This window comes from Bombina bombina, chromosome 3 (genome assembly GCF_027579735.1).
Source record: "Bombina bombina isolate aBomBom1 chromosome 3, aBomBom1.pri, whole genome shotgun sequence".
NCBI classification, from domain to species: domain Eukaryota; kingdom Metazoa; phylum Chordata; class Amphibia; order Anura; family Bombinatoridae; genus Bombina; species Bombina bombina.
The window spans coordinates 662,573,223-662,587,579 of record NC_069501.1 but is presented as its reverse complement, the minus strand read 5'-3'; the positions used below and the strand labels follow the sequence as shown (position 1 = coordinate 662,587,579).

The following is a 14,357-nucleotide window of genomic DNA, read 5'->3' as shown; positions in this document are numbered from 1 at the left end:
ATTTTTTACTTTAGAGTAGAATCATGTGCTTTTCCTTTAATGCGCAGTTTCTTTTGATGCCGCTCACGTGAACTTCCGCTCTTCCACTTGTAGCTTTGAGCAAAGCGGAGTCATTTCTGTGAGTTTCTCTTCAGTTGCGGCTGTGGGGTAATCCGCTGGCCGATTGGAGAGTCCTTATTTTGTGCAGCTTCTGCAGGTTTCGGTAGGGCACCTCAGCTTCTGAGGTGTAGAGGTGTATTTTCATTTTCCATTTGTTTAACTCTTTGAAGGACTATTCCTCTTAAAGTGAAATTCCTTACTTTTTGGGTACTTTATCAGCTATGGATAATGAACAGGAGTCTGTTCCTTTTGATAAATGCTTATTATGTTTGGAGGCTCAAATTGTCTTGCCTATGCAATTTTGTTCCTCATGTTTAAAAAAGAAATGTAAAGATAAATTACTTGTTTCGGAGCCTAATGTCTCTCAGGATGATGCTGTTCAGGCAATGCCACACCTTTCTCCTCAAACATCCCAAGCCTCAATGACTTCACATACAGTGCCCTGCAGTTCCTCTCAGACTCCTGGAGGAGTGTATTTGCCAATAGATTTTGCTGCACAGATATCTTCTGCGGTATCTGCGGCTTTATCTGCTTTTCCCATGATGAGGAAGTGAAAGAGAAGATCAAAACATTTTTCTGATAGTAAGGTGGCTGTCCCATCTGCTGCTGCGAAGGATGACCTCCCCCATAAATCTGATAAGAAGGAGACCTCGGTACCTTCTGAGGGTGAAATCTCAGAATCTGACAGTATAAATCCTTTATTTGATTCTGAAGAAGTAAACTTCAGATTTAAGCTTGAAAACCTTTGTTTACTTCTAAAGGAGGTACTGGCTACTTTGGACTACTCTGATTCTTGGGTGTGGCTGTCAACCCTAAAAAATCTTGTAAGCTTAACAAACACTATGATGTTCTTTTCTCTGTGGAAGTTTTCCCTGTTCCAGACCGTGTGTCTGAGATCATTGCACAGGAATGGGATAAGCCAGGGATTCCTTGTTCCCCATCTCCTGTCTTTAAAAAGATGTTTCCTGTTGCTGACTCCATTTAGGACTCATGGCGCACTGTGCCTAAGGTAGAAGGGGCTATTTATACTCTGACAAAGAGAACTACAATTCCTATAGAGGATAGCTGTTCTTTTAAGGATCCCATGGACAAAAAGCTGGAGGCTTATTTAAAGAAAATGTATGTTCATCAGGGTCTACAATGGCAACCTGCAGTTTTTATTGCCATGGTAACAAGTGCAACATCTTATTGGTGTGATGCTTTGTACGAATTGATTTTAGAGGATACTCCGTTAGAGGAGATCCAAGATAGGATTAAGGCTTTCAAACTGGCCAATTCCTTTATCTCTGATGCTAACATGCAAGTCATTAGACTGGGAGCCAATATGTCTGGCTTCACTGTCCTAGCCCGCAGGGCTCTGTGGCTAAAATCTTGGTCAGCTGATGTTACCTCCAAGTCCATGCTCCTGTTGCTAACTTATAAGGGTAAGACCCTGTTTGGACCTGGTCTGGCAGAGATCATTTCTGAAATTATGGGTGGAAAGGGGTCCTTTCTACCACAAGACAAGAAGAATAGACCTAAGGGACATGAAAGTTCTAATTTTTGCTCCTTTCGTAACTTCAAAGGTCAAAGTCTTCCTTTCCCTCCTCCAAGCCGGAGCAGTCCAGCTCCTCTTGGAGATCCAATCAGACTTCTTGGAATAAGGGGAAGCATTTAAAGAAGCCTTCACCTGAAGCTAAGTCAGCATGAAGGGTCTGTACCCGGGACTGGATCAAGTGAGGGGCAGACTTTGACTTTCCTTGTTTCGACAAGCTTGGATATGCAATGTCCCAGACCCTTGGGCTGTGGACATAGTATCTCAGGGTTACAAGATAGAGTTCAAGACTCGTCCTCCCAGGATCAGGTAAAAAGAGGGGCATTCTTAAGCTGCGTTCAGGACCTTTCCTCCCTGGGAGTGATTGTTCCAGTAACAGTAAGGGAACAGGGTTTAGGATTCTATTCAAATCTGTTTGTGGTTTCCAAAAAAGAGGGAACTTTTTGACCCATTTTAGACCTAAAGTGTCTCAACAAATTTCTTAGGGTACCGTCTATCAAAGTGGAAACCATTTGTTCCATTCTTCCTTTGGTCCAAGACGGTCAATTCATGATGACCATAGACCTGAAGGACATGTATCTTCATGTTCCCATCCACAGGGATCATTACCAGTTCCTGAAATTCGCTTTTCTAGACAAGCACTTTCAATTTGTTGCTCTTTCGTTTTGCCTTGCCACAGCTCCCAGAATTTTCACAGTAGTTCTGGGGGCTCTCTTGGCAGTTGTCAGGTCTCAGGGAATTGCGGTGGTGTCTTACCTGGATGACATATTGGTTCAGATGCCATCTTTTCAACTAGCAAACTCTCATACAGAGATCTTGTTGTCTTTTCTACATTCCCACAGATGGAAACTGAATCTGGAGAAGAATTCCCATGTTCCATCTACAAGGGTGTGTTTCTTAGGGACCATCATAGATTCCCTATCTATGAAGATTTTTCTGACGGAGGTCAGAAAATCCAAACTTTTCTCCTTTTGCCTCTCTCTTCAATCTACTGTTCGGCCATCAGTGGCTCAATGGATAGAGGTAATTGGTCTGATGGTCGCTTCCATGGACATAATTTCCTTTGCTCGATTCCATTTGAGAGCTCTACAATGTTGCATGCTCAGACAATGGAACGGAGACCATTCGGATCTGTCTCAGAGGATAGATCTGGACCAGTTGACAAGAGACACCCTCTCTTATGGTGGATTTCTCAGGATCATCTGTCTCAGGGCACATGCTTCCGGAGACTCTCCTGGGTGATTGTGACCACAGACGGAGCAGTCTGGGACTCGTTAAAGGCTCAGGGCCTATGGACTTGGGAGGAGTCTTCTCTCCCCATAAACATCTTGGAGTTGAGAGCGATCTTCAATGCCCTGATGGCTTGCCCTCAGTTGTCCTTAGCCCGGTTTATCAGATTCCAGTCGGACAACATCACCTCAGTGGCTTACATCAACCACCAGGGAGGAACTTGGAGTTCCTTGGCCATGAAGGAGGTGGCTCGGATTATTCAGTGGGCAAAAGCTCACAATTGTCATCTACCTGCCATCCACATTCCAAGAGTGGACAACTGGGAGACGGATTTTCTGAGCAGACAGACCTTTCTTCCGGGGGAGTGGGCTCTCCATCCGGAGGTGTTCTCCAGGTTAACCCTCAAGTGGGGGGTGCCGGAGTTGGATCTGATTACGTCTCGTTAGAATGCCAAGCTTCCAAGGTACAGTTCAATGTCAAGAGATCCTCAGGCTGTCCTGATAGATGCTCTGGCGGTTCCTTGGGATTTCGGTCTAGCATACCTGTTACCTCCATTTGCTTTCCTTCCACGAGTCATTGCTTGTATGAAACAGGAGAGAGCATCTGTAATTCTGATAGATCCTGCATGGCCTTGCAGGATCTGGTTTGCAGATCTGGTGAGGATGTCTTCTATTTCACCTTGGAGGTTACCTCTGAGGAAGGACCTTCTAAATCACAGTCCTTTCCTCCGTCTAAATCTAGTTTTCAGAAGCTGACTGCTTGGAGATTAAACGCTTAGTTTTGGCTAAGCATGGATTTTCTGAGTCTGTTATTGATACCATGCTTCAAGCTTGCAAGTCGGTTACTATTTACCATAAGGTATGGCGCAAATACCTTTATTAGTGTGAATCGAAGGACTTCTCTTGGAGCAGGGTCAGGATTCCTAGAATTTTCTCTTTTCTCCAGGAAGGTCTGGAGAAGGGTTTGTCAGTCAGTTCTCTAAGGGTCAGATTTCTGCACTGTCTATTCTTGCCAGATGTTCAATCTTTTTGTCAGGCCTTGGTCAGAATCAGGCCTGTGTTTAAACCTGTTGCTCCTCCTTGGAGCCTTAACCTAGTTCCTAGAGTTTTGCAGCAGGCTCAGTTTGAGCCAGTGCTTTCTGTAGATATTAAGTTGTTATCTTGGAAAGTTTTGTTTCTTATTGCTATTTCCTATACTCGCAGAACTTCTGAACTCTCAGCTCTGCAGTGTGATTCGCCTTACCTTATTTTTATGTGGATAAGGCGTTTCTTTGTACTAAATTGGGGTTTCTCCCTATGGTGGTTTCGAATCGAAACATTAATCAGGAAATTGTTGTTCCTTCCTTTTGTCCTAATCCTTCTTCTCATAAGGATCGTCTTTTGTATAACTTGGATGTTGTGCATGCTCTAAAATTTTACCTACAGGCTACTAAAGATTTTCGTCAGTCTTCTGCCCTGTTTGTTTGTTTCTCAGGAAAGCGTAAGGGTCAGAAGGCCACTTCTACTTCTCTTTCTCTATGGTTGAGAAGTATGATTCGTTTGCTTATGAGACTGCTGGACAGCAGCCTCCTGAGAGAATTACAGCTTAATCCACTAGGACTGTCTCCTCTTCTTGGGTTTTCAAAAATAAAGCTTCTGTGAAACAGATTTGCAAGACGGCAACATGGTCTTCTCTGCATACTTTTTCCAAATTTTCCAAATTTTATACTTGCCTAAGGCCTCTTTTGGGAGAAAGGTTCTTCAAGTGGTTGTGCCTACTGTTTAGGTCTGCCTGTCTTGCTCTCCCTTCCTGTTCATTCCGTATCCTCTAGCTTGGGTGTTGGTTCCCACTAGTAATTGGAATGACGTTGTGAACTCTCCATGTCTTAGGAAAGTAAACAAAAATGTATGCTTACCTGATAAATTTCTTTCTTTCCGGACATATAGAGTCCATAACCCCACCCTTAATTAAGACAGTATTTTTTGTTAAACCTCAGGGACCTCTACACCTTTGTGTTATCTTCTTTTTCCATTTCCCTTTGGCGGAATGACTGGGGGTTATAGGTAAGGGAAGCGACACTTAACAGCTCTGCTGGGGTGCTCTTTGCCTTCTCCTGCTGGCCAGGAGTGAATATCCCACTAGTAATTGGAATGACGTTGTGAACTCTTCATGTCCAGAAAGAAAGAAATTTATCAGGTAAGCATACATTTTGTTTTTGTAAAATGTAAAATTAATTAGTGCATTGTCTATTTTTAAAAATTATTTTTCATGTATTTTTTGCATTAGATTTACAAATAGTTAAACGTCGAGATATTTTGCATGAAGATATTTTACAAAACACTAAGCTATATAATTTTCATAAAAAAATTACTGTTAAATAAATGTATTACAATTTTTCCTGTTTTTTTTTATATAGTTGTCAATAAGGAATCACACTTCCACAAAACAAGGCCTCGATCCAGGTAATTCTATAACCTTTTCTCATTTATGCCATTAAAAGGACACTGAACCAAAAATTTTTCTTCTGTGATTCAGATAGAGCATGCAATTTTAGGCAACTTTATAATTTACTTCTATTATCAAATTTTCTTCATTATCTTGGTATCTTTATTTGAAAAGCAAAAATGAAAGTTTAGATGCCGTCCCATTTTTGGTGAACAACCTGGGTTGTTCTTTCTTATTAGTGGATAAATTCACCCACGAATAAACAAGTGCTGTACAGGGTCTGAACCAAAAAGTTGCTGGCTCCTTAGCTTAGATGCCTTCTTTATCAAATAAAGATAGCAAGAGAACGAATAAAAATTGATAATAGGAGTAAATGAGAAAGTTGCTTAAAATTGCATGTTCTATCTGAATCACAAAAGAAAAACATTTGGGTTCAGTGTCCCTTTATACATACATAATTGTAACCTTCAGTACAATTTATTTTTTCAACTAAACTATTTAATTTTAAAGAAACTGTTAAAAACTTTAAACCATTAATATCTATCTATATGAAATTAAAAATAATCAAATTCTAAATAAAAATATTTCTTTTACAAGATATGACGAGTCCACGGATTTCATCCTTACTTGTGGGATATCGCCTTCTGGTCAGCAGGAAGTGGCAAAGAGCTCCACAGCAGAGCTGCATAAATAGCCCCTCCCTTCCCTCCAGTCATTCTCTTTGCCTGTGTTAGTGATAGGAAGCGGTAAAGTGAGGTGTTTAGTTTAGATTCTTCAATCAAGAATTTTTTGTTTTTAAATGGTGCCAAAGTGCACTATTTTATTACAGAGCAGCTTCAAGCAGTCTGTTTAGACTGTGGGAACTGGTGGATTTTTGTCTCCACTGGCCTCCCAAGATTGTGCTGCGTTGATTTACAATGTCTTAGAAAACCCTAACTAAGACTTTTTCTGCTTCACAGGACTTCAGGAGGATTTGAAAGGACACCTCTTGACACTGTGAAGGCTCAGCATAAAGGTAAGTGCAGTTCTTATTATTCTGGGGATCAGAATCAGATGGACTGTATTTTTCCTATGCTGGGGATTGGTATGTAAGTACTACAGTGAACCAGACAATCTAGAGATTTTGAACCTAGAAGCACTGGTATATATATATATATATATATATATATATATATATATATATATATATATATATATATATATATATATATATATATATATATATATACAAAATGTCTTATGGTGCCAAGTTCTCTGAGCTAAATTTATTTAAGAGGGAGAAATTGGGGAATTTGTATATATGTTTTCCTAGACTCTCAGGCTTGTGTGCCTTGAAGCGCTAGGGAGTTTGTGTAGGGGCTAACGTTATGAGGCTGGAGACACAGGGGTTACAGATAGCTGTACGTTTAGGCTATCGGGCTATTCTGGAGTACATAGGAGTATTTTTAAATCCAGTTAATGGCGGTTTTTACTAATTTTTACAGAGTGCATTACGTTACGCCCACAAAGGGCGGAGCTAGACTTTGCGCGTTTTCTTAGCGCAGTCAGTTTGTGATAGTGCAATCATTACAACCTCTAGCCTGTTCTTCCGGATGCGTATGTGAGAATAACTTGTTCCGGTCTCAGGTGCAGGTAGGAGCCGCAGCAGAGCTATTTTTTTGAAACAGTTAATGCCTTATTATTGGGATTTGTACCAAGTTATAATACACAGTGTTAGAGGGAAGGTTTTTATTAGAGCTTCTCCCTGGCAATATATGTAAACGGATATATATATATATATATATATATATATATATATATATATATATATATATTAAACAAAGGTTATATTTGTACTTTGAGTCTTAAAGATACAGTACTCAATATTTTATTTTTCACTTTATTATGATGGATGAACATAGTACATGCCATTGTGGATCCCCCTGTTACACTTTGCCCTTCATGTATAACTAGGGCATTGCAGTGTAAGGAACAAAAATTTTTTATCTGATGATAATAATGATTGTACTCAAGATGATGAGGAGGAGGAGTTAGGGAGATTTTATCAGAAGGAGAACTGTCTGACTCAGGTAATGCATTACCCAAGACAGATTCGGACGTGATGTCCTTCAAATTTAAGCTTGAACACCTTTGACTGTTATTACGGCAGGTTTTGTTAATTCTGGATGACTGGGATTCTATTGTGGTCCCTCCAGAAAAATTGTGTAAGATGGACAGATATTTGGAAATTCCTACTTATGCTGATGTTTTTCCGATTCCCAAAAGAATTTCGGAAATTATTAACAAGGAATGGGAAAGACCAGGGATACCTTTCTCCCCTTCCCCTATATTTAAGAAAATGTACCCTTTATCTGACACCGTTAGGGATGTCTGGCAAACGATTCCTAAGGTGGAGGGAGCTATTTCTACTCTAGCTAAGCGTACGACTATTCCTATTGAGGACAGTTGTGCTTTCAATGACCCTATGGATAAGAAATTGGAGGGTCTTTTAAAGAAGCTGTTTGTTCATCAAGGGTTTCTGTTGAAACCTACGGCATGCATCGTACCAGTTACAACTGCAGCTGCCTTTTGGTTTGATGCCCTAGAAGAGTCTCTTAAAACTGAGACTCCTTTGGAGGAAATATTGGATAGAATTAAGGCCCTTAAGCTAGCCAATTCCTTTGTTACAGACGCCGCCTCTTAGATTACCAAATTGGCGGCTAAGAATGCAGGTTTGGCCATTGTAGCACGCAGAGCCTTGTGGTTGAAATCCTGATCTGCGGATGTATCCTCTAAATCTAAGCTATTAGCTATCCCTTTCAAAGGAAAGACTTTATTTGGGCCTGAATTGAAAGAGATTATCTCTGACATTACGGGAGTTAAGGGTCATCTCCTCCCTCAGGATAAGACGTCCAAACAAAGGAGACAGAGTAATTTTCATTCCTTTCGAAATTTCAAGGGTGTCGCTTCTTCCTCTTCCGCTAAGCAGGAAGGAAACTTCGCTCAGTCCAAGCCCGTCTGGGGACCCAATCAGGCTTGGAACAAAAATAAACAACCCAAGAAGCCCACTGCTGCTCCCAAGACAGCATGAAGGGACGGCCCCCGTCCGGGACCGGAACTAGTAGGGGGCAGACTTTCACTCTTTGTCCAGGCTTGGATAAAAGATGTTCAGGATCCCTAGACACTAGAAATCGTGTCCCAGGGGTACCAACTGGAGTTCAAAAATTTCTTTCCAAGGGGAAGGTTTCTTCTTTCACGATTGTCTGTAGACCAGACAAAAAGAGAGGCGTTCTTACGTTGTGTAAAAGACCTCTCTACTATGGGAGTAATTTGTCCCGTTCCAATACAGGAACAGGGACAGGTGTTTTACTCAAATCTTTTCGTGGTTCCCAAAAAAGAGGGAACGTTCAGACCCATTTTAGATCTCAAGAGTCTAAACAAGTTTCTCAGAGTCCCATCCTTCAAGATGGAGACTATTCGGATAATTCTTCCATTGATCCAGGATGGTCAATATATGACTACCGTGGACTTAAAGAATGCATATCTTCATATTCCTATCCACAGAGATCATCACCAGTTTCTAAGGTTTGCCTTCCTGGACAAACATTTTCAGTTTGTGGCCCTTCCCTTCGGGCTGGCCATGGCTCCCAGGATCTTCACGAAGGTTCTAGGGTCTTTGCTAGCGGTTCTCAGACCGCGGGGCATTGCAGTGGCACCTTACTTAGATGATATTCTAATTCAGGCGTCCTCTTTTCAACTGACAGAGTCTCATACCGATATGGTTCTGTCCTTTCTAAGGACTCATGGGTGGAAGTGAATCTAGAAAAGAGTTCTTTAATTCCACAGACAAGGGTTCCTTTCCTGGGAACTCTAATAGATTCTGTATTCATTAAAAAAAAATTTGACGGAAGTTAGAATGTTAAAGATTCTGGAGACATGCCGAACCCTTCAATCCACTCCTCGGCCATCAGTGGCTCAGTGCATGGAGGTAATTGGATTGATGGTAGCGGCAATGGACATCATTCCGTTTGCACGGTTTCATCTCAGACCTCTGCAACTGAGCATGCTCAGACAGTGGAATGGAGATTATGCAAATTTGTCTCCTCAGATAGATCTGGATCAGGAGACAAGAGACTCTCTTCTTTGGTGGTTGTCGCCGGATCATCTGTCCCAAGGGACGTGCTTCCGCAGACCTCGGCCAAGTTCATCCAGTTTCAGTCGGACAACATCACGGCTGTGGCTTATATCAATCATCAGGGAGGAACAAGGAGTTCCTTAGCGATGACAGAAGTATCCAAGATAATTCAGTGGGCGCAGACTCAATCTTGTTATCTGTCAGCAATTTACATCCCAGGAGTGGACAACTGGGAAGCGGATTTTTTGAGCAGACAGACGTTTCATCCGGGGGAGTGGGAACTTCATCCGGAGGTCTTTGCTTCCCTGATTCTCAGGTGGGGCAGACCGGAATTGGACTTGATGGCATCTCATCAGAATGCCAAGCTTCCAAGATACGGATTCAGATTCAGGGATCCTCAGGCCGAACTGATAGATGCCTTGGCAGTACCTTGCTCGTTCAACCTGGCTTATGTGTTTCCTCCGTTTGCCCTCCTGCCTCGGGTGATTGCTCGGATCAAACAGGAGAGGGCATCAGTGATTCTCATTGCTCCTGCGTGGCCTCGCAGGATTTGGTATGCCGATCTGGTGGACATGGCATCCCTGCCGCCGAGGAAGCTTCCATTGAGGCAGGACCTTCTCATTCAGGGACCCTTCCTTCATCCTAATTTAGTTTCTCTGCAGCGAGGGTTCTCTGATTCGGTTATTGATACTTTAATTCAGGCACGTAAGCCTGTTACTAGAAAGATTTACCATAAGATATGGTGTAAATATCTCTACTGGTGTGACTCCAAGGGCTACTCATGGAGTAGAGTTAGGATTCCCAGGATTTTATCTTTTCTCCAAGAAGGATTGGAGAAAGTGTTGTCAGCGAGTTCCTTAAAGGGACAGATTTCTGCTTTGTCCATTTTGCTTCACAAACGTCTGGCAGATGTTCCAGATGTTCAATCTTTTTGTCAGGCTCTGACTAGAATCAGGCCTGTATTTAGACCAATTGCTCCTCCTTGGAGTTTGAATTTAGTTCTTAATGTTCTTTAAGGGGTTGCGTTTGAACCTGTGCATTCCATAGATATTAAGTTATTATCTTGGAAAGTATTATTTTTGGTTGCTATTTCTTCTGCTCGCAGAGTTTCTGAACTTTCAGCTTTACAATGTGATTCACCTTATCTTATTTTCCATGCTGATAAAGTGGTGTTACGTACCAAACTTGGTTTTCTTCCTAAAGTTGTTTCTAACAAGAAGGAAGTTGTTGTTCCTTCATTATGTCCTAACCCTTCTTCTAAGAAGGAGCGTCTGCTACATAACTTAGATGTAGTTCATGCCTTGAAATTTTATTTACAGGCGACTAAGGATTTTCGTCAAACATCTTTGTTTGTGTTTTTTTCTGGAAAACGTAGGGGTCAGAAAGCTACGGATACCTCTCTTTCTTTTTGGCTGAAGAGTATCATCCGTCTTGCATATGAGACTACTGGACAGCAGCCTCCAGAAAGAATTACGGCTCATTCTACTAGGGCTTGTGGCTTCCTCATAGGCATTTAAAAACGATGCTTCTGTTGAAAAGATTTGCAAGGCTGCAACTTGGTCGTCTCTTCATATTTTTTCCAAATTTTACAAATTTGATGCTTTTGCTTCTTCTGAGGCTGTTTTTGGGAGAAAGGTTCTTCAAGCATTGGTGCCTTCCGTTTAGGTTCCTGTCTTGTCCCTCCCTTTCATCCGTGTCCTATAGCTTTGGTATTGTGTCCCACAAGTAAGGATGAAATTCGTGGACTCGTCATATCTTGTAAAAGAAAAGGAAATTTATGCTTACCTGATAAATTTATTTATTTTTGGATATGACGAGTCCACGGCCCACCCTGTTGTTTTTATAAAGAGACAGTTTTTTATTTTTAAACTTCAGTCACCTCTGCTCCTTGGCCTTTCCTTTCTCTTCCTAACTTTGGTCGAATGACTGAAGGGGGAGGGAAGGGAGGGGCTATTTATGCAGCTCTGCTGTGGAGCTCTTTGCCACTTCCTGCTGACCAGGAGGCAATATCCCACAAGTAAGGATGAAATCCGTGGACTCGTCATATCGTAAAAGAAATACATTTATCAGGTAAACATAAATTTCCTTATAATTACATTTTTCTGATTCTGAGAAAGTAAATGTTAGTTGCAGTGATTGTTGCTTTTTAACAATAACGAAAATAATTGTTATATTATTTAAATAATATATTATTTAGGCTATTTGAATAGATTCACTTAAATTAAACTGTAAACTATTATTATCATTCAGATTGTCAATTTATGAACAAAATATAATCAGTCAAATTCAGTTATCAGTTTCTAAAAAATAAATATAATCAAATTAAATGTCATGATATCCAATATTAGTCTTATTAGACTATGAAATATCACATAGTGAAATGCACTTTTGCTACCAAATTGCAAACTATCACCTAGATTACGAGTTTTGCGGTAAACTGAAAAAGCAGTGTTAGCCGGTCCTAACGCTGCTTTTTCACTACCGCTGGTATTACGAGTCTTACAGGTTTAGGGTCACTGCACACTTTTTTGGCCTTACCGCAAATTCACTTACGTAAATTGCGTATAGTCTATTTTCAATGGGACTTGCATAGCGCCGGCATTACAAATCTGTCCTGGAAGGCCAAAAAGTGAGTGGTAGACCCTCTCCTGTCAAGATTCCTACCACATTTTAAAGTCAGTAGTTAGGAGTTTTACACTACAAAGCCGTAGCATAAAACTCATAACTAAAGTGCTAAAAAGTACACTAACACCCATAAACTACCTATTAACCCCTAAACTGAGGCCCTCCCAAATTGCAAACACTAAAATAAAATTATTAACACCTAATCTGCTGCTCCGGACATCGCCGCCACTAGAATAAACATATTAAGCCCTAAACCGCCGTACTCCCGCCTCGCAAACACTATTTAAATATTATTAACCCCTAATCTGCTGTCCCTAACATCGCCGACACCTACCTACATTTATTAACCCCTAATCTGCCACCCCCAACATCGCCGCCACTATATTAAATGTAGTAAATCTAAGTCTAACCTTAACCCTAACTTAAATATAATTTAAAATAAACTAAATAAAATTACTATCATTAACTAAATTATTCCTATTTAAAACTAAATACTTACCTATAAAATAAACCCTAAGCTTGCTACAATATAACTAATAGTTACATTGTAGCTAGCTTAGGGTTTATTTTTATTTCACAGGCAAGTTTGTATTTATTTTAACTAGGTAGAATAGTTACTAAATAGTTATTAACTATTTAATAACTACCTAGCTAAAATAAATACAAATTGACCTGTAAAATAAAACCTAACCTAAGTTACACTAACACCTAACACTACACTACAATTAAATAAATTCCCTACATTAAATAAATTAAATTAGCTAAATCACACAAAAAAACACTAAATTACAGAAAATAAAAAAACAAATGACAAGATAGTTAAACTAAATACACCTAATCTAATAGCCCTATCAAAATAAAAAAAGCCCATCCAAAATAATAAAACCCCCTAGCCTACAATAAACTAAAAATAGCCCTTAAAAGGGCCTTTTGCGGGGCATTGCCCCAAAATAATCAGCTCTTTTACCTGTAAAAAAAAATACAAACAACCCCCCCAACAGTAAAACCCACCACCCACACAACCAAACCCCCCAAATAAAAGCCTAACTATAAAAACCTAAGCTCCCCATTGCCCTGAAAAGGGCATTTGGATGGGCATTGCCCTTAAAAGGGCATTTAGCTTTATTGCAGCCCAAAGCCCTAAGCGAAAAAATAAACCCACCCAATACACCCTTAAAAAAACCTAACACTAACCCCCTGAAGATCGACTTACTGTTCTGAAGACCGGACATCCATCCTCAAGGAAGCGGCAGAAGTCTTCATCCAACCGGGCCAAAGTCCTCAACGAAGCCAGGAGAAGTCTTCATCCAAGCCGGGTGAAATGGTCCTCCAAACGGGCAGAAGTCTTCATCCAGACGGCATCTTCTATCTTCATCCATCCAACGCAGAGCGGGTCCATCTTCAAGACATCCGATGCGGAGCATCCTCTTCATCCGGAGTCTTCTTACTGAATGAAGGTTCCTTTAGATGACGTCATCCAAGATGGCGTCCCTTAGATTCTGATTGGCTGATAGAATTCTATCAGCCAATTGGAATAAAGGTAGAAAAAATCCTATTGGCTGATGCAATCAGCCAATAGGATTGAAGTTCAATCCTATTGGCTGATCCAATCAGCCAATAGGATTGAGCTTGCATTCTATTGGCTGTTCCAAATCCGCATCGGATGTCTTGAAGATGGACCCGCTCCGCGTCGGATGGATGAAGATATAAGATGCCATCTGGATGAAGACTTCTGCCCTTCTGGAGGACCACTTCGCCCGGCTTGGATGAAGACTTCTTCCGGCTTCGTTGAGGACTTCGGCCCGGTTGGATGAAGACTTCTGCTGCTTCCTTGAGGATGGATGTCCGGTCTTCAGAACAGTAAGTTGATCTTCAGGGGGTTAGTGTTAGGTTTTTTAAGGGTGTATTGGGTGGGTTTATTTTTTTGCTTAGAGCTTTTGGGCTGCAATAGAGCTAAATGCCCTTTTAAGGGCAATGCACATGCAAATGCCCTTTTCAGGGCAATGGGGAGCTTAGTTTTTTTTTAGTTAGGCTTTTATTTGGGGGGTTTGGTTGTGTGGGTGGTGGGTTTTACTGTTGGAGGGGTTGTTTGTATTTTTTTTTTACAGGTAAAAGAGCTGATTTCTTTGGGGCAATGCCCCGCAAAAGGCCCTTTTAAGGGCTATTTATAGTTTATTGTAGGCTAGGGGGTTTTATTATTTTGGGTGAGCTTTTTTTATTTTGATAGGGCAATTAGATTAGTTGTGTTTAACTATCTTGTAATTTTTTTTTTTCTGTTTGTGATTTAGCTAATTTAATTTAATTTATTTAATTGTATTTAATGTAGGGAAT

General features: G+C 40.7%; 1 protein-coding gene across 1 annotated transcript in view; it reads left to right on the top strand.

Annotated features, from left to right (window-relative positions):
* The window catches only part of REPS2 (RALBP1 associated Eps domain containing 2), a 611,369-nt gene that overhangs the window by 484,176 nt on the left and 112,836 nt on the right, over positions 1 to 14,357 (top strand). Inside the window, exon 13 of the mRNA XM_053707397.1 lies at positions 5,259 to 5,304. Coding sequence (XP_053563372.1) covers positions 5,259 to 5,304 — 46 coding nt within the window. The remainder of the gene's footprint in view (positions 1 to 5,258; positions 5,305 to 14,357) is intronic.